This window comes from Stegostoma tigrinum, chromosome 1 (genome assembly GCF_030684315.1).
Source record: "Stegostoma tigrinum isolate sSteTig4 chromosome 1, sSteTig4.hap1, whole genome shotgun sequence".
Taxonomy (NCBI): Eukaryota; Metazoa; Chordata; class Chondrichthyes; order Orectolobiformes; family Stegostomatidae; genus Stegostoma; species Stegostoma tigrinum.
In genome coordinates, this window is record NC_081354.1 from 132,489,183 (window position 1) to 132,516,056 (window position 26,874).

At 44.0% G+C, this 26,874-nt stretch overlaps 1 protein-coding gene across 13 annotated transcripts in view; it reads right to left on the bottom strand.

The window, feature by feature from the left end:
- The window catches only part of LOC125453124 (protein unc-13 homolog B), a 495,854-nt gene that overhangs the window by 259,090 nt on the left and 209,890 nt on the right, over window positions 1-26,874 (bottom strand). For all 13 annotated transcript variants that reach the window (XM_059648673.1, XM_059648694.1, XM_059648669.1 and 10 more), the window contains exon 5: window positions 22,557-22,680. In XM_059648673.1, the coding sequence (XP_059504656.1) occupies window positions 22,557-22,680 (124 nt within the window). The remainder of the gene's footprint in view (window positions 1-22,556; window positions 22,681-26,874) is intronic.

Below are 26,874 nucleotides of genomic sequence, written 5' to 3' on the forward strand. Positions count from 1 at the left end.
GAAACGTCAGCTTTTGTGCTCCTGGGGTGCTGCTTGGCCTGCTGTGTTCATCCAGCCTCACATTTTATTATCTTGGAATTCTCCAGCATCTGCAGTTCCCATTATCTCTAATCTCCACCTCTACATGTTTTCCGACCCGAACTTCAACTCCTCTATCCCTTCTGACAGATCCTACTGCTGCCCCTACAGGTTCCCTTGCACTTTCCTAAAAAATAGCAACAAACCAAACCCAGGGATAGAATCAACCCAGACCTCTAACAAACTTCAATGAGCAAACTCCAGTCATGACTAAGCAAACCTCATCCGCATCTTTGTAGGTGCCTGACTGACATAAGTGATTCCCCTGACTGCTTTTGATGACCTTGCAGGACTGACTGTTGCCCAATCCCAAGACCGGTGTTGGACATATCCACTATCAATGAATGGCCCAAATGGACAATTGGCTATAGCCAAGTGCCCAGACTGACTGTGGACTGTACCCATCACTGACAGCAGTGGGACCACTGACAGACAACAAGCACATCCATGAGTTTGATTGGAATGAATACTAGCTCTCCCAGTTTTCAACATGGCCATTTTGTTGGATGAACATGCAATGTTTTTTGACAGACAGGCAGCAGCCTAAAGCAAGATGTTGCAGCCCTGCTAGACATATCCCACTGACACACGTGTCAAACAGCCTGGCTGTGCACCTATGTGAGAAAAGCACATCAATACAACAGCAATGACAGATTTTGGCTCCAGGTGAAATGCCAATGTGCTAACAGGTGAGAGCACGGCAAGGTATGGGTAATATAAGCTTACAGGTAGGCACTAAATGCGAGAGTGCTATGAGAGAAAGCAAGAACCTCTGTGGTACAACCTGGTCCAATCCCTTAGTTGGGTACCTGCCTTTGCAAGTCAAGTGCCCTTGCTGCAGCAGCCTTTCAATGCTACTGCTGGTCAAGCTGCAATGTAGGTCCATGCTTCCTGAGCATCCTCTAAGTGAATTGGAGTGATGCTATTGTGATTGTGAGAGATTGGCAGTCAGATCTCAGCTGCCAGTGTCCGTGGGTGAAGGGTGAGTGCCAACAGTGTCTGCGGTTTGTGCCCTGCGATACTGTTTAGTGCTGGGCAAAATGAAGGTTCCTCGTAGGCAGTGATGAGCTGGAATCGTCAGGTGTTCACACTAACTTCCATGTTGAGAATTCTTAGTGGCTAACTTGTTCAGTGAATTTGGTAAGATAGGGAGCTAAAGATAAATGTGGTAAGTTGCAGCATTAAAAAGACATATCAAGCTATAATTGTTACAGAGATAATAGGAACTGCCGATGCTGGAGAATCTGAGATAACAACATGTAGAGCTGGATGAATGGGAAAAATGCAATCTGACCCCACTACCAAAGACATTTTTCCCTCCCCACCCTTATCTGCTTTCCGGAGGGACCATTCTCTCCGTGACTCCCTTGCCGTTCCATACTCCCCAGCAGCCCTGCCCCCCCTTGCACATTTCCCTGCAACCGCAGCAAGTGCTACAATTGCCCCTACACCTCCCCCATCACTCTCATCCCAGGCCCAAAGAAGACCTTCCACATTGAACAGATGTTCACCTACACATCTGCTAATGTGATAAACTGTATCCGCTGTTCCCGTTGTGGCCTCCTCTACATCGGGGAAACCAAGCAGAGGCTTGGGGACCGCTTTGCAGAATACCTACGCTTGGCTCGCAACAAACAACTGCACCTCCCAGTTGTGAACCATTTCAACTCTAACCCTCCCTAACGCCTGCCCCACTCCTTAGACGACATGTCCATCCTGAGCCTCCTGCATTGCAACAATGATGCCATCTGAAAGATGCAGGAACAGCATCTCATATTTTGCTTGGGAACTCTGCAGCCCAAGGGTATCAGTGTGGACCTCATAAGCTTCAAAATCTCCCTTCCCCCGACCACATCCCAAAACCATCCCACCTCCCTAACCATTCCTCCTACCTCAAACCCCACCCCTATCTCCTACCTACTAACTTCATCCTGCCTCCTTGACCTGTCCGTCCTCCCTGGACTGATCTATCCCCTCCCTAGCTCCCCACCTACATTCACCTTCACTGGCTCTAACCCCGCCTCTTTGACTTGTCTGTCTCCTCTCACCCTATCTTCTCCTTTATCCATCTTCTATCCGCCTCCCCCGTCTCCCTATTTATTTCACAATCCCTGTCCCTGCCCACATTTCTGAAGAAGGGTCTCAACCCGAAATGCTAGCTTTCTTGCTCCTCTGATACTGCTTTGGAGTGCTGTGTTAATCCAGCTCTGCACCTTGCTATCTCAAGGTATAATCCCGTTTAATTAGCAACTTCCTGCTTCGCAGTGAGACACCAACTTCGCTGTTTGACAAATCCATAAAAGATGCAGTGAGACGCTGTGAAGGACAAGATAGGCCTTACAAAACATCTCGTCTGATATTTCCACAAATTCTGCCTTAGCCCGTGTCACTCAGATCCCCGTAAACCTCTGCCCTATATCTTCTAGCAGAAGGATTGATAATGCTTCGAGTTCTGCATTAGCCAACACCGCTGAGACCCTATTAGCGTCTGTCCTGTATCTTGTAGCAGAAGGATCTCTAATCAAAAACAGATTTAAGATGCTTGGCAAAAGAACCAAGGAAACATTTGGACAAGTATTTTTATGGAACTAATTGAAATTGTCTACAAGTGTGGAGGAGGCATTTTCAAAAAGAAATTTTCAAAAGAAAATCAGATAAATACAGAAAGGAAAACATAAACAGGGGAAAGTGCAGTGAAGTAGGATTAATTAGATATTGCTATCCGGTGCCAGCAGTGGTACAGTGAGCCAAATGGTCTCTTTTTATGCTACACTATTCTACCACTTCATACTGGTTCCGTTTTGATTCAAAGAACTCACCTTCAGTTAGAACTTGGTGCATCTTTAAGTAATAACCAAACAAAAGCACAACTATTAATTAGGATCTGTTGTTGTGATTCAACATCATAGTCAGTGAGATCAAAGTCTTGTATCAATCTAAATAAAAGGACTAATTACTTTGAGGAAGCTGATATAACTAACACAAACATACATTTGCAAAATGGCCAAATACGGCTGACATTTTTTTATATTACAAATTTGATATCCGATGTAAATTAATACAAAAAACTCAGAAGGACCACACTTTGTCGGTTTCAGGCTTATGTATCCAAGCATGATCAGATCATCTGCCCTTCACCATTAACCTAGAGTCTCCCAAGCATTTACACTTCATTCCATTCTCTTCTTTATGAACAGACAAGATAAACTTTGACATGCATACTTATTTTTAAAAAATGTCTTAAGGGTTTGAGTCTTAAGGCATTTGCAATAACTGGATAATTTAGTCATGAAAATGGATATAAATTGGTACAATATAACTGAGATTGCAGAGACACAGCTATAGGGTGACTAGGGATAGTGTTAGATCCAAGGAAGCATACAAATTAGCCAAGGAAAGTAGCAGATGTTAAATCTGGGGAACTAGTGAATGCAGTTTACTTGGACTTTGAGACATTTTTCAATAAATCCTACGTGCGAGATAAGCATGTAAAATCAAAGCGTTGGGAATAGTGTAATACCATGAACAGAGAATAACAAGGTGTGGAGCTGGATGAACACAGCAGACCAAGCAGCATCTTAGGAGCGGGAAAGCTGGCGTTTCGGGCCTAGACCCGTCATCAGAAATGGGGGAGGGGAAGAGGGTTCTGAAATAAATAGGGAGAGGGGGGAGGCAGATCAAAGATAGATAGAGGAGAAGATAGTGTTGCAGTGGGAGCGAGATCCCCTGAAGTTTGTCCAGAAGGGGACAGTTGGTTGGCAGACAGGAAATGAAGAGTAGGAATAAACATGTCTTTTTCTAAGTAGCAGTCAGTGAGCAATGAGGTGCCAGAGGGATCAGTGCTTGGACCCTAGCAATTCACAATTCATAATTAATGATTTAGATAAGGGAACTAAATACAATATTTCCAAGTTTGCAGGTAACACAAAGCTGTGAGGAGGACACAGAGATGCTTCAGTATGATTTGGACAATTTGAATGAGTAGACAAATATATGGCAGATGATGTATAACGTGGATAATCAACGTTACAAAAACAGAAAGGCGGATTATAATCTGAACTACTACAGACGGGGAAAGGGGGAGGTGCAACAAGGCCTGGGTGTTCTTGCACACCTGTTGCAGAAAGTAAGCACACAGCCAGTGAAGAAGGCAAATAGTATGTTGGCCTCCATACCAAGAGAATTCAAATGCAAAGGACAAAGCAATTGATTAAGAGGGAGAAAACAGAATTTGAGAGTAAGCTTGTAATAAACATACAAACTGATTATAAATGTCTCGATAGAAATGAGAAAAGGAAAAGATTAGTAAACACAAATGCACATTATGATGAGGAACACGAGATGGCAGTCCAATTAAATATAAACTGTAACCTGTCTTTACAAAGGAGGATGCCTTGCTGCAAACGAACAGAGCCTTACCGGAGCCGTACCTAGAGTACTGTGCGCAGTTTTGGTCTCATTATCTGAAGAAGAATACTTTGGCTACGGAGAAAGTGCAACAAAGATTTCAGACTGATTCCTGGGATGGCAGCTCTGCATTTGATACAGTGCCATGTGGCAGGGTGGTCAGCAAATCAGAAATGCCTGGGATCAATGAGTCCTTGCAGCATGAGTTAAAAGTTGGCTATGAGACAGGAAACTGAGGGTAGGTGTGGATGGGCATTTCTCAGAATAGAAGCAAGTTGAAAGAGGTGTTCCCCAGGGATTGATATTGGGATCCCTGCTTTTTTCTGATTTACATAATTCATTTGAAGATGGGTATCAGGGGCAAAGTCTCTAAATTTGCCTAGGGTAGCAAATCAGGGAGAAGAGCAAATTGTGATAATGATGATGAGTGACATGAGAGCGACATTGAGAAGTTGGCCATATGAGCAGACACCTGGCAGGTGAATTTCAATACAGAGAAATGCAAGATAATACATTTTGGTACAAGAAATATGGAGAAACAATTCAGGCTCCGTGATACAAATTTAAGGGGAATACAGGAGAGGGACTCAGGGTTCACATGCATAATCCTTTGAAGGTGGCCAGGCAAGCTGAAACAGTTATTAAGACTTCTGGCATCATTGGGTTTATAAAAAGTGACCGAGTATAAAAGCAAGGAAGTTATGTACACGTCTACAAATCAATGATCAGAACACATTTGGAGAGTTGTGTTCGGTTGTGGGCAACTTATTTCAGGAAGGTTGTTAAAGCGCTGCGGAGAGTGCAAAGGACATTTACTACAATGATATCAGGTATGAGAGATTTTAGATACAAGGAAGGTTAAGGTAAATTGGGGTTATTCTTTTTAGAGCAGAGAAGATTAAGTGGTGACCTTATTGAGGTTTTCAAAATGATGAATAATTTTTACAGGATACATAAAGATATTCTGTTTCCACTAGTTGCTATGTCAGTAACAAGAAGTCACAATTTCAAGGCTGTCAGCAAGAGAGCCAGTAGTAGATGAGGAGAAACTTTTTTTACTCAAGACTTGTTAAGATTTGAAATGCACTGCTTGGGAGAACTACAGAGGCAATTTCCACAGGTGGTTTCCAAAAAGAGCTGGATATATATTTGAAAATGATGAATTTAGAGGGCTACAGCGATAGAGCTGGAGAATGGGATTAACTGGGTACCTCTTTCAGGAGTCAGTACAGACATTATCGATTGAATGGCCTCCTTCTCTATACCTTAAAGTTCTACAGTTCTGCAATTCTATGTTTGAAGACAGGCAGTTAAGCTAAGTGTACATTCATTCAAGTTTACAGGAATGAGCAGGGGATCTCATAGAAACCAATAAAATTCGAAAAGGACTGGACAGGGTATGTGCAGGAAGAATGTTCCTGATGGCTGGGAATCCAGTAGCAAAGGTCACAGTCTAGGGACATGGCTTAAGCCATTTAGGACTGAGATGTGGAGTAATTGTGTCTGTGGAATTCCCTGTCACAGAAAGCGGGTGGGGTCAAAGGACTGAATGTTTGAAGATAGAGTTATATATAGTTTGCAGGGCAAAAGGGATTGAAGGGAATGGGAAGAGTGTGAGAACAGGGCAGATCAGCCATCATCATCATAAATGGCAAAGCAAGCTTGAAGAGCTGAATGGCCTAGGCCTTCTATTTTCTATATTTTTATGGCAACATTCACGATCACTTCTGAATCACTGAGACTTGCAATTCCACAGTATCAGAGTTTCAGCTTTGGATTAAACTGGATCTTAAATGGGAACTTCAGTCCAGGAAAGGAAAATGGCAAAGTGGATGTGTCAAGGCTGGGGTGAGGCCGCAACTTAAGTTCAGGAATGGAGGGCAGGCTGTAGCTGGAGGTTAGGGATTCTGCAGCAATCACAATATGGGAAGGGAACCAAAAGCAACGCAGTTGATTTTTAAATTGCCTGTCAAGCCAAACAATTGTAGTGCCCATTTTAAAAAACGATGAATTCCAATGAACTAATTAGCATTGATGAAGACACTGAAAACAACAACAGCTAACAAGCTCTCTCAACTCTTCACCTTTATTAACAGCTGGGGCACACAGCCAAAACTTCAGCACAGGGCAGCAACAAAGCTGATTGGCGGTTGGGGCAAAGATTTGCATCGGTGCAATCACCACTACCAAACAGAGGCTTCTGGAGAAAGTGTTGTCAAGTGAACAGCACTACCTTGATAATAAAATGTGAGGCTGGATGAACACAGCAGGCCAAGCAGCATCTCAGGAGCACAAAAGCTGACGTTTCAGGCCTAGACCCTTCATCAGATGAAGGGTCTAGGCCTGAAACGTCAGCTTTTGTGCTCCTGAGATGCTGCTTGGCCTGCTGTGTTCATCCAGCCTCACGTTTTGTTGTCTCACATTTTATTATCTTGGATTCTCCAGCATCTGCAGTTCCTATTATCTCTGATACTAGCAGCACCTTGACCTTGTCCAACAGGTATGATGTACTGGATGAGGATCACGATCACGATCACTGATCACAGGAGGCCATTCAAGAGGGAGTAGGGGGAAAAGACAGGTGGTGGCTGTAGTGGATTCTATAATCAGGGGAATAGATTGTATCCTTTGGTAACAGGATTGAGAGTCCACATGGTATGTTCACTGGTCTTTTGCAAAGAGGTAGACCTGATGAGGGAGCTTAAGGTGAATGAATCCTTGGAAGGCAGAGATGATAATATGATTAAATTTTCTCTGTAATTTGAGAGGGAGAAGATAGAATCAGAGGTAATGATATTATTGCTGAATAAAGGCAACTAAAAGAGCTGTGCAGAATTACTGGGAGAGGAGCCCAGCAATAAAGACACTGGAATAGAAAGGGCAGGCATTTCCAGGAGTAATTCAGAAAACATAACAAAAATTCATCCCTCAGAAAAAGAAGCATGGTACAGGGAGAATGAGGCAACCATGGCTGACGAGGGAACTCAGGGACAGCGTAAAAATAAGAGAAAACATATCATATGGCGAGGACTGGAAGCTTACAAAGACCAACAGAGGGCAACAAAACAAAATAAGGATGGAGAAGATTAAATATGAGGTTAAGCTAGCCAGTAATATAAATGAAGACTGTAAGAGTTTCTTTAGATATATAAAGGGCAAAAGAGAGGCAAAAGTAGATTGGACTGCTGGAAAATGATGCTGGAGAGGTAGCAGTAGGGAACAAGGAAATGGCTGAGGCACTGAATAATTATTTTGCATCAGTCTTCACAGTGATATCCCACAACTACGAGAGAATCAGAGGCCAGAGCTGAGTATGGTGGCCATCACAAAGGATAAGGTGCTAGAAAAACGGGCCTGAAGGTGGATAAGACACCAGGACCAGATGGACTACGCCACGGAGTTCTTAAGGAGCTAGCTGAAGAGATAGTGGAGGCATCAGTGGTGATTTTGAAGGAATCGCTAGAGTCAGGGAGGGTCCCAGAGGACTGGAAAATTACAAACATTACACCCCTGTTGTAAATGGGAGTAAGGCAAAAGACAACATTACAGGCCTATTAGTCGAACCTCGGTCATGGCTAAGATTTGAGAGTCCGTTGTGATGGATGAGATCTCAGAATACTTGGAAGTGCATGGTAAAATAGGGGAAAGTCAGCACAGTTTCATCAAGGGGAGGTCATGCCTGACAAATTCATTAGAATTTTTTGAGGAAGTAACAAGCAGGTTAGACTAAGGACAGCCCATGGATGTTACATACCTGGACTTCAAGAAGGCCATTGACAAGGAGCCGCACACAAGGCAAAGCAAGCTTGAAGAGGTGAATGGCCTAGTCCTTCAATTTTCAATGTTTTCATGACAAAATTGAGATCTACCTCTTCATTTCTTCTAAATTCTTTTGCAACAGCAGATGGAGTGGTAGAGCGAGGACTGGGGGCTGCTGGGAAGGTAAGTTCTTCATTTCAGCAGCAGAGCTAAGTGGGAACGGTCGAATTGCTCTCTGGGAAGGTGAGTGAACTGATTTATTTGGGCAGTGGCAGAGGGATGCTGCAGGAGGGAGGGGTTCAGATTTATGGGACATTGGAACCGGTTCTGGGGGAGGTAGGACTATTACAAATTGGACAGTCTGCACCTGGGCAGGATTGGAACTAATGTTCCAGGGGGTGCTTTTGCTAACCTTGTTGGGGAGGGTTTAAACTAATGTGGCAGGGGGATGGGAACCAAATGAGGAGGTTAGTGGATAGTAAGGGGGTAGTAACTAAAGTCTTGTAAGGAACTAGATAATTAAGTCAATATGACTAAGGGGAAGAGTGGGCAGAGAGCATATGATGATCGCAAAGAGACAGGTGGTCTGAGGTACATTTGTTTTAATGCAAGAAGTGTAGTAGGTAAGGCAGATGATCTGAGGGCTTGGATTAGTACTTGGGAGTATGACATTATTGCTATTACTGAGACTTGGTTGAGTGAAGGGCAAGATTGGCAACTAAATGTCCCAGGAAATAGATGCTTCAGGTAGGGTAGAGAGGGAGGTAAAAGGGGTGAAGGAGTTGCATTACTGGTCAAAGAGGATATCACAGCTGTGCTGAAGGAGGGCACTACAGAGGACTCAAACAGTGAGGTAATATCAGCAGAGCTCAGAAATAGGAAAGGTGCAGTAACAATGTTGGGGCTGAACTACAGGCCTACCAACAGTGAGCGTGAAATAGAGGTACAAATATGTCGACAGATTATGGAAAGATGTAGGAGCAACAAGGTGATGGTGATGGGAGATTTTAATTTTCCCAACATTGACTGGGTTTCACTTAGTGTTAGGAGATTAGATGGAGCAGAATTTGTAAGGAGCTTCAATGAAGGTTTCATAGAGCTGGATGTAAAGAGTCCAACTCAGAAAGGGGCCATACTGGACCTGGTGTTGGGGAATGAGCCCGGCCAGGTGGCTGAAGTTTCAATAGGAGATTACTTTGGGAATAGTGATCATAATTCCATAAGTTTTACAATACTCATGGGAAAAGATGACAGTGGTCCTAAAGGAAGAGTGCTAAATTGGAGGAAGGCCAACTACAGCAAAATTCGGCAGAAGCTGGGGAATGTGGATTGGGAGCAACTGTTTGAGGTTAAATCCATGTTTGATACGTGGGAGGCTTTTAACAAGAGGTTGATTTAAAGTGCAGGACAGACATGTCCCTGTAAAAATGAGGGATAGAAAGAGCAAGATTAGAGAACCGTGGATGACAGGTGAAATTGTGAGACTAGCAAAGAGGGAAAAGGATGCATACATAGCATCTAGGTGACTGAAAACAGACAAAGCTTTGGAAGAATATTGAGAAAGTAGGGCCAATCTGAAACGAGTAATTAAGAGGGATAAAAGGGGTCATGAATATTTTTAGCAAACAGTGTTAAGGATAATCCCAAAGCCTTTTATTCGTACATAAGGAACAAGAGGGTAATGAGAGAAAGGGTTGGCCCACTCTAGGACAAAAGAGGTAAGTTATGCGAGGAGTCAGAGAAAATGAGTGAGATTGTTAATGGGTACTTTGCATTGGTATTCACCAAGGAGAGGGACGTGACAGATGTTGAAGGTAGGGATAGGTGTTTGATTACTCTTGGTCAAGTCAGCATGAGGGGGGAGGTGTTGGGTATTCTAAAAGGCATTAGGGTGGGCAAGTCCCCAGGTCCAGATGGGATCTATCCCGGGTTTCTGAGGAACGCGAGAGAAGAAATAGCTGGGGCCTTAACAGATATCTTTGCAGCATCTTTGAGCATGGCTGAGGGCCTGGAGGACAGGAGAATTGCTAACGTTGTCCCCTTGTTTAAGAACAGTAGCAAGAATAATGAAGGAAATTATAGACCGGTGAGCCTGACGTCAGTGATTGGGAAGCTACTGGAGAAGACACTGAGGGGTGGGATCTATTTACATTTGGAAGAAAATGGGCTCATTAGTGATAGACAGCATGGTTTTGCGCAGGGAAGGTCATGTCTTACCAACTTGATAGAATTCTTTGAGAAAGTGACAAAGTTGATAGATCAGGAAAGAGCTGTAGATGTCATGTGCATGGACTTCAGTAAGGCATTTGATAAGGTTCCCCATGGTAGGCTGATGGAGAAAGTGAAGTCGGTTGGGGTCCATGGTATACGAGCTAGATGGATCCAGAATTGGCTGGGCAACAGGATACAGAGAGTTGTAGTGGAAGGGAGTTTCTCAAAATGGAGAACTGTGACCAGTGGTGTTCCACAGGGATCCGTATTGGGACCACTGTTGTTTGTGATATGCACAAATGATTTGGAGGAAGGTATGGATGATCCGATGAGCAAGTTTGCAGATGACACTAAGATTGGAAGAGTAGCAGATAGTGAAGGGGACTGCCAGAGAATGCAGCAGAATACAGATAGATTGGAGAGTTGGGTAGAGAATTGGCAAATGGAGTTCAATCCAGGCAAATGTGACGTGACACGTTTTGGAAGTTCCATTTCAAGAGTGAGCTATACGCTAAATGGAAAAGCCCTAGGAGAAATTGATGCACGGAGAGATCTGGGTGTTCAGGTCCATTGTATCCTGAAGCTGGCAATGCAGGTCGATAGAGTGGGAGAGAAGGCATACAGCATGCTTTCATTCACCAGCTTGTAACTGATGTCCATTTCAAGCCCACCGACTCCCACAGCTACCTAGAATACACCTCCTCCCACCCACCCTCCTGCAAAAATTCCATCCCCTATTCTGTGGGAGTCGGTGGGCTTGAAATGGACATCAGTTACAAGCTGGTTGCCTGAGATGGAGACTGAGAGGTCCAGGAAGGTGAGGGATGTGCTGGAGATGGCCCAGGTGAACCACCCACCCACCCTCCTGCAAAAATTCCATCCCCTATTCCCAATTCCTCCGCCTCCGCCGCATCTGCTCCCACAATAAGACATTCCACTCCCACACATCCCAGATGTCCAAGTTCTTTAAGGACCGCAACTTTCCCCCCACAGTGATCGAGAATGCCCTTGACCGCGTCTCCCGTATTTCCCACAACACATCCCTCACACCCCGCCCCCGCCACAACCGCCCTAAGAGGATCCCCCTTGTTCTCACACACCACCCCACCAACCTCCGGATACAACGCATCATCCTCCGACACTTCCGCCATTTACAATCCGACCCCACCACCCAAGACATTTTTCCATCCCCACCCCTGTCTGCTTTCAAGAGAGACCACTCTCTCCGTGACTCCCTTGTTCGCTCCACACTGCCCTCCAACCCCACCACACCCGGCACCTTCCCCTGCAACCGCAGGAAATGCTACACTTGCCCCCACACCACCTCCCTCACCCCTATCCCAGGCCCCAAGATGACATTCCACATTAAGCAGAGGTTCACCTGCACATCTGCCAATGTGGTATACTGCATCCATTGTACCCGGTGCGGCTTCCTCTACATTGGGGAAACCAAGCGGAGGCTTGGAGACCGCTTTGCAGAACACCTCCGCTCAGTTCGCAACAAACAACTGCACCTCCCAGTCGCAAACCATTTCCACTCCCCCTCCCATTCTCTAGATGACATGTCCATCATGGGCCTCCTGCACTGCCACAATGATGCCACCCGAAGGTTGCAGGAACAGCAACTCATATTCCGCCTGGTAACCCTGCAGCCCAATGGTATCAATGTGGACTTCACCAGTTTCAAAATCTCCCCTTCCCCTACTGCATCCCTAAACCAGCCCAGTTCGTCCCCTCCCCCTACTGCACCACACAACCAGCCCAGCTCTTCCGTCCCACCCACTGCATCCCAAAACCAGTCCAACCTGTCTCTACCTCCCTGACCGGTTCTTCCTCTCACCCATCCCTTCCTCCCACCCCAAGCCGCACCCCCAGCTACCTACTAACCTCATCCCACCTCCTTGACCTGTCCGTCTTCCCTGGACTGACCTATCCCCTCCCTACCTCCCCACCTATACTCTCTCCATCTATCTTCTTTACTCTCCATCTTCGGTCCGCCTCCCCCTCTCTCCCTATTTATTCCAGTTCCCTCTCCCCATCCCCCTCTCTGATGAAGGGTCTAGGCCCGAAACGTCAGCTTTTGTGCTCCTGAGATGCTGCTTGGCCTGCTGTGTTCATCCAGCCTCACATTTTATTAGGTTTAGATCGAGGATCTGGATTGGTGCAGGTTGGAGGGCCGATCTGGACTCCATTTACTCCCCTTAGTCCAGGAACCCCCTACCTACGTCCGTGACACCACCCACGCCCTCCATCTCCTCCAGAACTTCCAATTCTCCGGTCCCCCACACCTCATTTTCACCATGGACATCTAGACACCTGCATTCCTCATGCAGATGGCATAAAGGCCCTCCGCTTCTTCCTGTCCCGCAGGCCCGACCAGTTCCCCTCCACTAGCACCCTCATCCGCCTAGCTGAACTTGTCCTCACCCTCAACAGCTTCTCTTTTGCTTCCTCCCACTTCCTATAGACAAAGGGGGTGGCCATGGGTACCCGCATGGGCCCAAGCTATGCCTGTCACTTTGTAGGTTACGCGGAACAATCCCTCTTCCGTACCTACACTGGCCCTAAACCCCACCTCTTTCTCCGTTACATTGATGACTGTTTTGGCGCCGTCTCGTGTTCCCACAAGGAGCTCAAACAGTTCATCCATTTCACCAACACCTTCCACCACAACCTCAAGTTCACCTGGACCATCTCCAACACATCCCTCACCTTCCTGAGCCTCTCTGTCTCCATCTCAGGCAACCACCTAGAAACTGATATCCATTTCAAGCCCACCGACTCCCACAGCTACCTGGAATACGCCTCCTCCCACCCACCTTCCTGCAAAAATTCCACCTCCTTCACCTCCGCTGCATGTGCTCCCAGGATGAGGCATTCCACTCCCGTACATTTCAGATGTCCTCGTTTTTCAAGGGCCGCAACCTCCCCCCTGCAGTGGTCAAGAATGCCCTCGACCATGTCTCCCGCATTTCCCGCAACTCATCCCTCACACCCCGTCCCCACAATAACCGCCAAAAGAGAAACCCCTCGTCCTCACATACCACCCCACCAACCTCCGGATGCAATACATCATCCTCCGACACTTCTGACATCTACAATCCGACCCCATCACCAAAGACATTTTTCATCCCCACCAGGGACCACTCTCTCCATGACTCCCTTGTCAGCTCCACACTCCCCGTCAAACCCCACCACACCTGGCACTTTCCCCTGCAACAGCAGGAAAAGCTACACTTGCCCCCACACCTCCTCCCTCAGCCCATACCAGGCCCCAAGGAGACTTTCACATCAAGCAGAGGTTCACCTGCGCACCTGCACATGGTATACGGCATCCGCTGTACTCATTGTGGCCCACACCACATTGGGGAAACCAAGCGGAGGCTTGGGGACCGCTTTGAGAACACCTACGTTCGGTTCGCAATAAACAACTGCACCTCCCAGTTGCAAACCATTTCAACTCCCCCTCCCATTCCTCAGACGACATGTCCATCCTGGGCCTCCTGCAGTGCCACAACGATGCCACCCGAAGGTTGCAGGAACAGCAACTCATATTCCGCTTGGGAACCCTGCAGCCCAATGGTAACAATGTGGATTACACAAGCTTCAAACTCTCCCCTTCCCCTATTGCATCCCAAAACCAGCCGAGCTCATCCTCGCCTCCCGAACCTGTTCTTCCTTTCACCTATCCCCTCCTCCCACTTCAAGCCGCAACCCCATTTCCTACCTACTAACCTCATCCCGCCCCCTTGATCTGTCCATCCTCCCAGGGCTGACCTATCCCCTCCCGACCTCCCCACTTACACTCACCTCTACTGGCTCCATCCACACCTCTTTAACTTATCTGTCTCGTCTCTACCTATCTTCTCCTCTATCCATCTTCTATCCGCCTCCCCCTCTCTCACTATTTATTTCAGAACCCTCTCCCCTTCCCCCTTTTCAGATGAAGGGTCTTGGCCCGAAATGTCAGCTTTTGTGCTCCTAAGATGCTGCTTGGCCTGCTGTGTTCATCCAGCTCCACACTTTGTTACCTTGGAGGGCCGAAGGGCCTGTTCCTGTGCTGTAATTTTCTTTGTTCTTTGGTTCTAAATTGCCTTCCCTCTACAGATTCTATTTTTACATTGCTTCCCTACTATTTTTCATCTAAGATGAGGTGCAATTTTAGCAATAAATTTTGGTAGGCCAAAGCCAAATCTCTCGCACCCTTACTCAACTCCATTAAAAAGACTGTCTACTGTCAATGACATATCTATATCAGTCTTTTGAGTATTTTAATACACTCTAAACTGCCTTTCCATTCACTGGAAACTTAATCTAAATCTCTGCTTCCTGATTCATGTATTCATTCATGAGACGTGAACATCACAGGCTAGGCCAGCATCTATTACCCATCCCTAGGTGTTTCTAGCTATCCATATTGCTGTGGCATCACATGTAGACGAGAGCACGTTAGGATGAGTTTCCTTCCCTAAAAGGACATGGGTGAACCAGATGAGATTTTCCTAACTACTGACAATGGTTTCATTCACCACTAGACTCCAAATTCCAAGTATTAATTGAATTCATATTTCACCATCTGCCATGGCAGGATTCAAACTGACATCCCCAGTACATTACCTGGGTGTCTCGATTAATAATCTGGCAATAACACCACTGGGCCATCACCTCCCCTCAGAGAACTGGAGGATAGTTTATGTAATAGGGATTATTCATGGTAGTGATGAACCAGGTAACTATAGGCCAGAGAGTCTAATATCAGTGGTCATGAAACTACCAGAAAAAATTCTGACAGACAGAATTCACCTCTGTTTGGAGAGGCAAGGATTAATCAAGAATAGTCAGCATGTCTTTGTCAGAGGTTCATTCTATCTGACAGGTTTAATCAAGTTTTTCGAAGATGTCACTTGGCACATGGATGAGGCCAGTGCAGTTGTCATCTACATGGATTCCGTGAGGCTTTTAACAGGGTCTTGCACAGCAGGCCGTTGAGAAGCTAATATATGGGCTATGTGACAAATTAAGTTTAAAGTTGGCTTAGTCAGGAAGCAGAGAGTGATGGTTGAAAATGTTTTTGTGACTAGATGCCTGTGTCCATTAGAGTCTCACTGGGTTCAGTGCTGGATCTCCCTCCGTTTGTAGCCAACACTAATGATCCGCAGATCAGTATTCAGGAGGTATGATCACTAATTCCACAGATGACAGAAACAAGAGGTGTGGTAAATAGTGAGGAGACATAAACTACATGATAATCCAGATGGTCTAGTCAGATAGGCAGAACAATGGCAAATGGAATTTAATCCTGAAAAGTTTGAGTTGCTACATTTTGGGAGCACTAACACAGCAATCGAGTATACATGGAATGGTAGGATCCTAGAAAGTACAAAGGATCACAGGGACCTTGGTTTGTGTGTCGAAAGATCCTTAAAAGAAACAGCACAGGTGAATAAGGTGATTAAAAAGGCAATACCCTGTATGCCTACATTAACTGGGACACCGAATACAAGAGCAAGGAGGTTGTGACAAAGCTATACAAGACGTTATTTAGGCACAGCTGGAGTATTGTGTACGACTCCGTTCATCACACTATCAAAAGGATGAGTTTCCATTATGGTCCAGCAGGGAAATCATCATGTTGCCTGGACTGAAGTGTTTTAAGCTATGAAGAGAGAAAAGGTAGGCTGGGCTTGCTTTCCTTAGCTTAGAGAAAGCTGAAAGGCAACTGATTGAGATGTACCAAACCGATTAGGTACATAGACATGGTAGATAGGAAGAATTCTTTTCCCTTAGCAGAGGGATCAATAACCAAGGGCATAGATGTAAAGGTAGAAGCCGGGAGATATAGAGGAGATCTGAGGAAGACTTCTTTCACCAGAGGGGAGTAGGTGTCTGAAATTCACTGCCTGAAAGGCTGGAGGCAAGAACCAATATAACACTTAAAAAGTATTTCGGTCATCACTTGAAGTGGCACAACATGCAAGGCTACAAGCTATGTGTTGGAAAATGGGATTAGAGTTGATAAGTACTTCATGACAGTCATGAACACAATGGCCCCAAGTCTTTTTTCCATGCAATAAAACCCTTAGACTCCAGCTAAAGACCTTCAGTAGGCATGAAATAACAATAAATACCTACTCATGGGCCTCAACATGACAGGAGGGCAGGCGATCCCACCAAGAAGTCAATCATGGCGGAAGCAAGTCAGTAGCAGAATCGTTAACTTCCTTTTCTTTAAGTGCCTCCCCACCACCAAACCTACCACACAGGACATTAAATTCCAACTAGAATATTAACTGTCAAAATACCATTAGTAATTAATTCTTTCCTAATGGAAATGAACTTTCAACATGAAAAGTATTGCATTTTCCACAGTGATAAATGCAAAACACTTAATACAATCATAAAAACAAAACAGCAATGGTAACTTGCCGATTTTGTATTTTTACAAGCTTTACATCCATTCATGTGATAAATAAAATCAGGCAATAATCTGTCTTTTATTCATGATTAGATTTGTATCAAAAGACTTACATCATCACCATACAGTAATATGATCTACTTAGCAATTGACAAAAGACACTGTAATAAGGATACTTTGAGCAAGCTAATGCTGAGAACATGTAGCATCCACAGAGAGGAATATGAGCTTTTCCAGTATTTTGCTTTAAATTACACTTTCTAGATCTGGAGTATTCTGCTTTGCAGAAACTTGACCTTTGTGTTCAACTGTATAGACTAAATACTGAAACAGAGAAAATAGGAGCTGAAATAAGCCATCTGGCCCTTTGAGCCTGTTCTGACAATCAATATGATCACAGCTGACCATCCAACTCAGTGCAGTATTCTTACTTTCTCCCCATACCACTGGATGATTTAGTTCTAAGCACTATTTCTAACTCCTCTTTGAAAATATTCAAAGCTTTGATTGCAACTGCAGTTAATTTTATTCAATCATGGGATGAGGGCATCAGTGGTTAGGCAAGGCATTTATTGCCCATCCCAGAGGGCAGTTAATTGTCAACCACATTGCTGTGGGTCACAAAGTAGTACAGCATGAAAACAGACACTTTGGATCAACTTGTTCATGCATACCCAATTTCCTAAACTGAACTAGTCCCATTTTTTCTGCATTTGGCTCATATCCCTCGATACCTTCCCTATCCAAGTACCTGTCCTTAAGTCTTTTAAATGCTGTAATTGTACATTCCATTATCACTTATCTGGCAGCATGTTCCATGTATACATCACCCTCTGTGTGAAAAAACTTGCCCCTCAGATCCCTTTTAAGTCTGTCTCCTCTCACCGATATTCTCTAGTTTTGGACTCTCTCGCCTGGGGAGAAGACCTTGGCTGTTCACTTATCTATGCTCCTCATGATTTTATAAATTCAGCCTCCTACGCTCCAGTGAAAATGAGTCCCAGCCAAACTTCTGAAGAAGGATCCCGACCCAAAACGTCAACTTTCCTGCTCCGCTGATGCTGCCTGGCCTGCTGTGTTTCTCCAGCCTATCTAGCCTTTCTTAAAACTCAAACCCTCCAGTCTCAGTAACATCCTTGTAAATTTTTTTTGAACACTTTCCAGTTTAATAACATCCTTTCTATAGCAGGGGGACCAGAGTTGTACACAGTACTTCAAATGTGGCCTTACCAATGTCTTGTACAGCTGGAACATGACATCCCAACTCCTGCATTCAATGCTCTGACTAATGAAGGGAAGCATGCCAAATGGCTTCTTCACTACCCTGCTTCCCTGTGATGCCACATTCAAGGAACTGTGGACATGCACCCCAAGATCTGTCGGTTTGACAACACTCCCCAGGGTCCTACCATTAACTGTTTAAGTCCTGTCCTGGCTTGTCTTACCAAAATGCAACACCTTGCATGAATCAAAATCAAACTCCATCTGCCATTCCTTGGTCCACTAGTTCAGGATCAAGATTGCATTGTACTCTTACATAACATGTTTGATGCTTGTCATCAACATAATTGATGCAAGGAGGCTATGACAGGGAAGAACCTAGAAATGGTCATTATCACTAAGAAGATAGTGTTGGTAAGCTAATGGGGCTAAAGGTAGACAAGTTTCCTGGCCCCTGATGGAACGCATCCCAGGGTGCTAAAAAGGATGACAGGGGAAATAGCAAGTGCGCTACCAAAATTTGCTGGACTTTGGGGTGGTTCCAGCAAATTAAAAACAGCAAATGTGCAACTACTGTTTGATAAAGGAAGCAGACAAAAGGCGGGTAACCACAGGCTGTTAGCTTAACTTCTGTCGTGGTGAAAATGCTTGAATCTATAATCAAGGAAAAAAAGTGAGACATCTGAACAGAAATTGTCCCATCAGGCGAATGCAGTATGGGTTCATGAAGGACAGGTCATGTTTATGTAATTTACTGGAATTCTTTGCGAACATTATGAGTGCAGTGGACAGCAGGGGACCGGTGGATGTGGTGTATCTGGATTTCCAAAGGCATTTGACAAAGTGGTGCACAAAAGGGTGCTGCATAAGATAAAGGTGCCAGCGTTACGGGTAATGCATTAGAATGGTTAGAAGCTTGGTCAACTAACAGAAAGCAAAGAGTGGGGATAAATGGGTACTTTTTTGGTTGTCGATCAGTGTCTAGTGGTGTGCCTTAGGAATCAGTGTTGTTCATGAAGCCTAAGTCACGTTTAACTAATTTGGTGGAATTCTTTGAGGAAATGACTTGCATGGTAGACAATGGGGATGTGGATGTGGTGTATCTGGACTTCCAGAAGGCATTTGACAAGGTGCCACATCAAAGGCTACTACGTAAGATAAAGTTGCATGGTATTACAGGTAATGTATTGGCATGGATAGAAGATTGGTTGACCAGTCGAAACCAAAGAGTAGGGGTAAATGGGTGTTTTTCTGGTTGGCGGTCAGTGGCTAGTGGTTTGCCTCAGGGATCAACATTGGGACCTCAATTGTTTACAATTTACATAGATGATTTGGAGTTGGGGACTAAGTGTGGTATGCCAAAATTTACAAATGAGACTAAGATGAGTGGTAGAGCAACATGTGCAGAAGACACTGAAAGTCTGCAGAGGGATATAGATAGTATAAGTGAGTGGGCAAAGGTCTGACAGATGGAGTACAATGTTGATAAGGGTGAGGTCATCCATTTTGGTAGAAATAACAGCAAAATGCATTATGTTTTAAATGGTAAAAAACTGCAGCACACTGCTGTGCAGAGCGACTTGGGTGTCCTTGTGCATGAATCGCTAAAAGTAGGATTGCAGATGTGGCAGGTGATTAAAAAGGCAAATGGAATTTTGTCTGTCATTGCTCGAGGGACGGAGCTTCGAAACAGGGAGTCTATGCTGCAGCTGTACAGGGTCCTGGTGAGGCCACACCTGGAGTACTGTGGGCAGTTTTGGTCTCCTTACTTGGGAAGGGATATACTAACACTGGATGGGGTGTAGAGGAGATTCACTCGGTTGATTCCAGAGTTGAGAGGGTTGGATTATGAGGAGAGGCTGAGCAGGCTGGGATTATACTCGTGATAATGGGAACTGCAGATGCTGGAGAATCCCAGATAACAAAGTGTGGAGCTGGATGAACACAGCAGGCCAAGCAGCATCTCAGGAGGACAAAAGCTGACGTTTCGGGCCTAGACCCTTCTAGAAGGGTCTAGGCCCGAAACGTCAGCTTTTGTGCTCCTGAGATGCTGTTTGGCCTGCTGTGTTCATCTAGCTCCACACTTTGTTATCTGGGATTATACTCGTTGGAATTCAGAAGAATGAAGGGAGATCTTATATAAACATGTAAGATTATGAAGGGAATAGATAAGGTGGAGGCAGGGAGATTGTTTCCACTAGCAAATGAAGCTAGGACTGGAGGGCATTGCCTCAAAATAAAGGGAAGCAGATGTAGGACTGAGGTCAGGAGGAACTTCTTCACCCAAAGGGTTGTGAATCTGTGGAATTCCCTGCCCAGTGAAGTGGCTGAAGCTACCTCAGTGAATGTTTTTAAGGCAAGGTTAGATAATTTATTGAACAGTAAAGGAATTAAGGGTTATGGTGAGTGGGTGGGTAAATGGAGCTGAGTTTCAAAAAGATCAGCCATGATCTTATTAAATGGCAGGGCAGGCTCAAGGGACCTGATGGCCTACTCCTGTTCCTAGTTCTTATGTTCACAGTTTACATCGATCATTAAGGCCCAGTATAGTGCACCACAGTTTGCAGATGACACCAGGATGAGTGGTACAGCAAAGTGTGCAGAGGATACTGAAAGTTTGCAGAAGAATATAGACAGGTTAAATGAGTGGGAAAGGGTCTGGCAGATCGAGTATCATACTGGTAAATGTGATGTCATTCATTTTGGTAAGAATAATGGCAAAATGCACTATTATTCAAATGGTCAAAAATTACAGCATGTGGTTGTGCAATGGAACTTAGGTGTCCTTGTGTATGAATCACAAAAAATTGGTTTGCAGTTGCAGCAGGTAAATTAAGAAGGTAAATGGAATATTGTCCTTCATTGCTGGAGGGATGGGTTTAAAAATAGGAGGTTATGCTGCCAATGTCCGAGGTGCTGGTGAGGCCAAACTTGGAGTAATATGTGCAGTTTTGGTTTCCTTACTTGAGAAAGCACATACTGGTACTGGAAGGGGTGTAGAGGAGGTTCACTAGATTGATTTCAGAATTGACAGGGTTGGCTTATGAACAGAGATTGAGTAGATTGGTACTATACTCATTGGAATTTAGAAGAATGAGGAGGGATCTTATACAAGCAGATAAAATTATGAAAGGAATAGATAAAATAGAAGCAAGCAGATTGTTTCCACTAGTGGGTGAAACCAGAACTGTAGGGAGGCATCGCCTCAAAATATGGGATGAGTAGATTTAGGACTGAGTTATGGAGGAACTTCTTCATCCAAAGGGTTGTTAAGCTGGAATTCCTTACCTAGTTAAGCAGGTGAGGCTAAACTGTTGAATGTTTTAAAGCAAAGATAGATAGATTTTTTGACCAGTAAGGGAATTAAGGGTTATGGTGAGCGGTTGGCTATGTGGAACTGACTCCACAAAAAGATCAGCCATGATCTAATGGAATAGTGGAGCAACGGGCTAGATGGCCTTCTCCTCCCACTATTTCTTATGTTGTTGTTATATTCTTAAGTACTAACCTTCTTCACTGTTCACTATACTATCAATTTTAGACTTCTCCTCTGGATTCACACGAGCCAGAGCAGGAAAATTTGGCAGTTTCCATCTCTAAAGAACAATCGTGAACCAGATGGTTTTTTCCAATAATCAACAATGGCTTCATGGTCATTAGACACTTAACACAGGATTTTTTGCTTTTATAATTGAATTCCACCATGTGCCATGATGGAATTCGAACCTGGCTTCCCCAAAACATTACTTAGGTCATTTGATTAATAGTTCAGCAATAATACTCATAGGCTAACAATTTCCCTTTCTGTAGCAGAGAACACCACAGGCTCATACTTTCCTGGTGAAAACACTTCTATTCATCTCAACACTGTATGGCCTACCCCATATCCTTAGACTGTCAGCATGGTCTGAACTGCCCAGTCATCCATCCTGTGTTTTCCCTCTCTATTCCTGTTAAAATTTTGTAAGTTTCCATCAGATTCATCCTTATTCTTCTGAACTCAGAAGAATGAAGGGAGATCTTATATAAACATGTAAGATTTTGAAGGGAATAGATCACGTGGAGGCAGGGAGGTTGTTTCCGCAAGCCAATCGAGTCTTTTTACAGAACTCAACAATCTGAAAATATGAGATATAAAAAGCCTTAAAAGTTAAATCAGCATTTCAACTCATGGTTCATAGATTAGAATTTACATAGCTGGAAAGAATAATACAAAAATGGTGGAATGGAGATAAGAGAAGGAAGAGTTCAAATAAATAAGATACTCAAAATGGGGCAACTGTATGATCTACACTATAATCAATTTTGATCACTGGAAAAATGGTACAGATGGCAGATTAAAAGATACTTACATCAATATCAGTTTATAATTTCAGATTTCAGCATATTTAAACTCATTCAATTTTCAACTGTACTTTAAACAATTTGTTCCCCCTATCTCCAAATGTGATTGAAAAGTACTTACCAAAAGGCAATTCAAAACGTGTATCTAATAGGATTTTGTGCGGGGTTGGACTTTTAGTTCCACATATTTCATCTTCCTTCATCAAAACCTCTGCATCTAGTGTGGACCAATCCCCTGGCCCTTCCTATTAAAATATGAATCACATGAAATTAAAAGAAGACTTAAATAAATTATAGCCTGTAAGCTATCATGTACCAAATTGGATTCTGATTCAGGCATTGAGCATAGAATTCTCAACTTTAGGGCTGGCATAAAACAAAGAGTTTTTATGCTGGCTGCTTTACACCTTGCCTAATTTTCCTATCAATTAACTGAATGAGATATCAGGTGATCCAGTTGATGTGCAACAAACTCACCACAGCCGAAATGGAATGCCACAACTCATCTAAAATTATTTATTACATGGCGAGTTCTGAGAAGATTTGTAGCTCAAGTTGATATTTATTACATCTTCAGAAACTAATAAAATTACTATAACCATTTCTTAAGTTTTCTTGTATAACCTCTAACCTATATAAAACTACTGAAGGATGCGCAGTAAAAACCAAAAGAACTGTGGAAGCTGTAAATCAGAAACAAAAACAAAGTTGCTGGAAAAGTTCAGCAGGTCTGGCAGCATCTGTGGAGGAGAAAACAGAGTTAACATTTTGGGTCCAGTTCTGGGGATGGGTCACCAGGCCCAAAATATTAACACTATTTTCTCCTCCACAGATGCTGCCAGACCGGCTGAGCTTTTCCAGCAACTTTGTTTTTGTTGTTGAAGGATGTGCAACATGGACATAGTTATTGACAACGACACTTTTGGACAACGATAATAGCTAGACACTTTAACTTCTAATATTGGTATTGATGACATTCAAGTCAAGATAAACACAAGCAACAATCTGGGTCTATCCTTGTGAAATAACAGGTCTCAGAAGGCTGTTTCCCTCTGGTATCAACATAAGAATATTTCAGTGCATATAGCCTGTTGGTTACAACTGAATTTTGTGTTATGAACAGCATGCATTAAGAGATCAAAAGCGACTCAATTTTTTTAGATACTCTGAAAGGGTGGAGACATTCTTCCTGTCAGTTGTCAATCTAAACTATATTCAAACACAAGTTCCAGTGTTGAAAGGGCAGTGCTAATTCCATGTTCCGAATACTCTCCTTCCTCCTTTTAGCTTTTCTTCAGAGATTTTCTATTCATTAATCATTAAAGGCAATCAAGTGAACACTTAATTAAAAAATTCAAGAGACATTTCGGACAGATGAACATTGCAAGTCAGAAAATAAGTATCTCTTCAAAAATTATGTAACTGTCACCAGTGATTTTAAACGGCAATTAATACCATTCACGTGCAAAAATTATTTATTACTTTAGAAACAGAAAACACTGTTTATTGGACTATACGAAAGACATCAAAAATGTTACAATGGAAGAAAATAACCAAAATTCATTAATGCAGTATTGATCTAAAAGTAGACTTTTGGGCTTTGACATACATTAATTGCTTTCTCTGACAGGATGGCAATGATTTAACCTGCAGGGAAGAATGTCAAAAAACAACTTTATAGTTTGCAATAGTTGATAGCATGTAACAGCAATGTCCACTCAATGTCATGATCACTAGACGCCTCAAAATACCTTGCAGCCAATCAAGTTAGAAGTGTTGCCATTCCCCAACCATACCTTAATTTGATATTGGATTTTGAAAAAGCTCTATGTTCTGAGGTCAAAGAAAGTGTTCATGTGAAGCACTTGATAGTCATCCTTAGCTAACTTGCAAATAATAGAAGGTTTCAAACTCTTGCTAACTGTTAGTTGCAAGACGGAGAGATTCCAGTAATAATAATTCCAGATATATCGAGGAACTGCAAGTTAAGAAGTTTCGTATCTTTTTCACTTGCTTCAGGCAAAGTGGAAATGGATGACTGTAGACAGAAGACAAGCAAGCAGGTCGCTAGGGTGTTCCTTGAGTGCATCTTTTACAAACCTTTTGGCCTTAGCAAGTGATTGGTGTACTGGTTGCTCTGTACAGTCCAGCCAGTTCCAAGACCATGGCACTATGGGTGGTCCATATGCTCAATAGGGGAAGGAAGAAATGTGGAAGAGCATTCGTGTTATGGCACTTGTTGGTGATGGAAGTAGACATGTGTTTACACAGTCAGAACTGTGACTCCCAAATGGTATGTTGCCTTCCAGGTGCCAGGGTCAAGGATGTCATAAAACGGCCACAGGGCATTCAGAAGGAGGGCGAACAACAGGAAACCGAAAAATAGGCCTTTAAAAGTTGCATTTGTGGATTATTCCCAGTGCCAAATAGGAAAAGAACGATAAAACAGATGAAGGTATGTCTGGGGAATGGATCAGGAGAAAAGGCTTTAAGGTTGTGAGACATTGCATCCTGTACAAGTTGAATGGGTTCCATAGAACAATACAGTGGTAGCAGAGCTCCCTTTGGCCCATCAATTCAGCGCCACAAAAAGAAAACACCCTAATTCTACATTAGTCCCACTTTCCAATTTCTCGGCCATAGCCTTGAATGTCAAGACATTTTAAGTACTCATCCAAATACTTTTTAAAGGTTGTGAGGTTTCCTGCCTCAAAATCGTCTTCTATGCAGGGCATTCCAGATTCCCACCTCCTTCTGGGTGGGGGAAAAAAACTTGTCCTCAAATCTCCTCTAAACTTGCAGCCTTTCACCTTAAACTTATTTCCCCTTGTTATTCATCCATCAACTAAGGGGAATAGCAGCTTCCTATCCACTCTGTTCATGCCCCTCAATCTTATACATGTAAGTCAGGTCCTCTTGCAGCCTTCTCTGGTTTGAGGAAAATGATCTGAGGTTATCCAGCCTCTCCTCATAGCTAAACTGCTCCATTCCAGGTAACATCCTGGTGAATCTCCTTCCAATGCAATCACATCTTGTCTATAGTGCAGCGGCCAGAGCTTACACAGTACAAAATCAGAAACTGCTGGAAAAAAATCAGCAGGTCTGACAGCATCTGCGGAAAGAAGTCAGAGTTAATGTTTCAGGTCAAGTGAACCAACTTAAAAATTGATTATACCGAGGAAAAGAGTGGTGCTGTTGATGCCTGACTTCCTGACCTTTACCTTGTGGAGGCTGAGTGCCAGCCCTCAGATACCACCTCCTATCTCCTCCTGATCATGACCCCACTGTGACCACAACGGTCACCAGCCTCACTTTATCTGGTGATCTCCCTTCCACCATTTGTGGTCTTCTAACCCCACACAGCCCACTTCAACCTCCTCTGCAGCATATCTAAGTCTGTTTACAAAAGTGACACTCAGCTTCTGGTCGCCTGCCATTTCAACAGACCACCATGTTCCTTGACCAACATCTTTGTCTTGGGCTTTGCTGCAGTGCTCCAGCAAAGCTCACTGCAAGCTAGAAGAACGACACTTTATTTTGAGCTTGGGAACCCTGCGACCTTCGCCATAGAATAACAGAATCCACACAGTGTGGAAACAGGCCAGTCAGCTTAACAAGTCCACAATGACCTCCGAAGAGCATCCCAGCCAGACTCATTCCCGCTCCCCTCACCCCGTCCACCCTATCCCTGTAAGGCTGCAATTTCCATGGCTAATACATCTAACCTACACATCCCTGAACACAATGGATAATTTATGGCCAATCTACCTAACTTGCACATCTGTAGGAGGAAACCATATCACCCAGCAGAAACCCACTCAGACACAGGGTGAATGTCCACAGATAGTCAACTGAGGCTGGAATCGAAACTGAGTCCCTGGTGCTGTGAGGCAGCAGTACTAACTACTGAGTCACCATGTCATCCCTTCTGGTCTCAATGTCAGGTTCAATAACTTTAAGGCCTGAGTGTCTTCGCCCATGTGCTTACACTAATCCCCACAGGCCATGCCTTGACGCCACATCAGCTGCTACTATAAACTCGTTGTCAGCTAATGGTCCCCATTAGCAACTTTTCATTCTCCCAGACTGACCTTCACCCAAGCCTTTGACCACTCAACCATATGTCTCTCTTGGCCCCATCTCCACCTATGATGTACTCCTCTCCACTCCCACCATCTCAGCTACAATCGGGTTACTGGACCCGAAACATCAACTCTGCTTATTCTCCACAGATGTCGCCAGATCTGCTGAGCTTTGCCAGCAGTTTCTGATTTTGTTTCTGATTTCCACCATCTGCAGTTCTTCGTAATCCACTTTTGTAATCTATGCCGTGACTAATAAAGGCAAGTGTTCCCAGTGCCTTTTTAAGTACCCTATGGATCTGTCCTGGTGCTTTCAGGGATCTGCGGACAAGCACTCCAAGATCCCTCTGTTCCTCT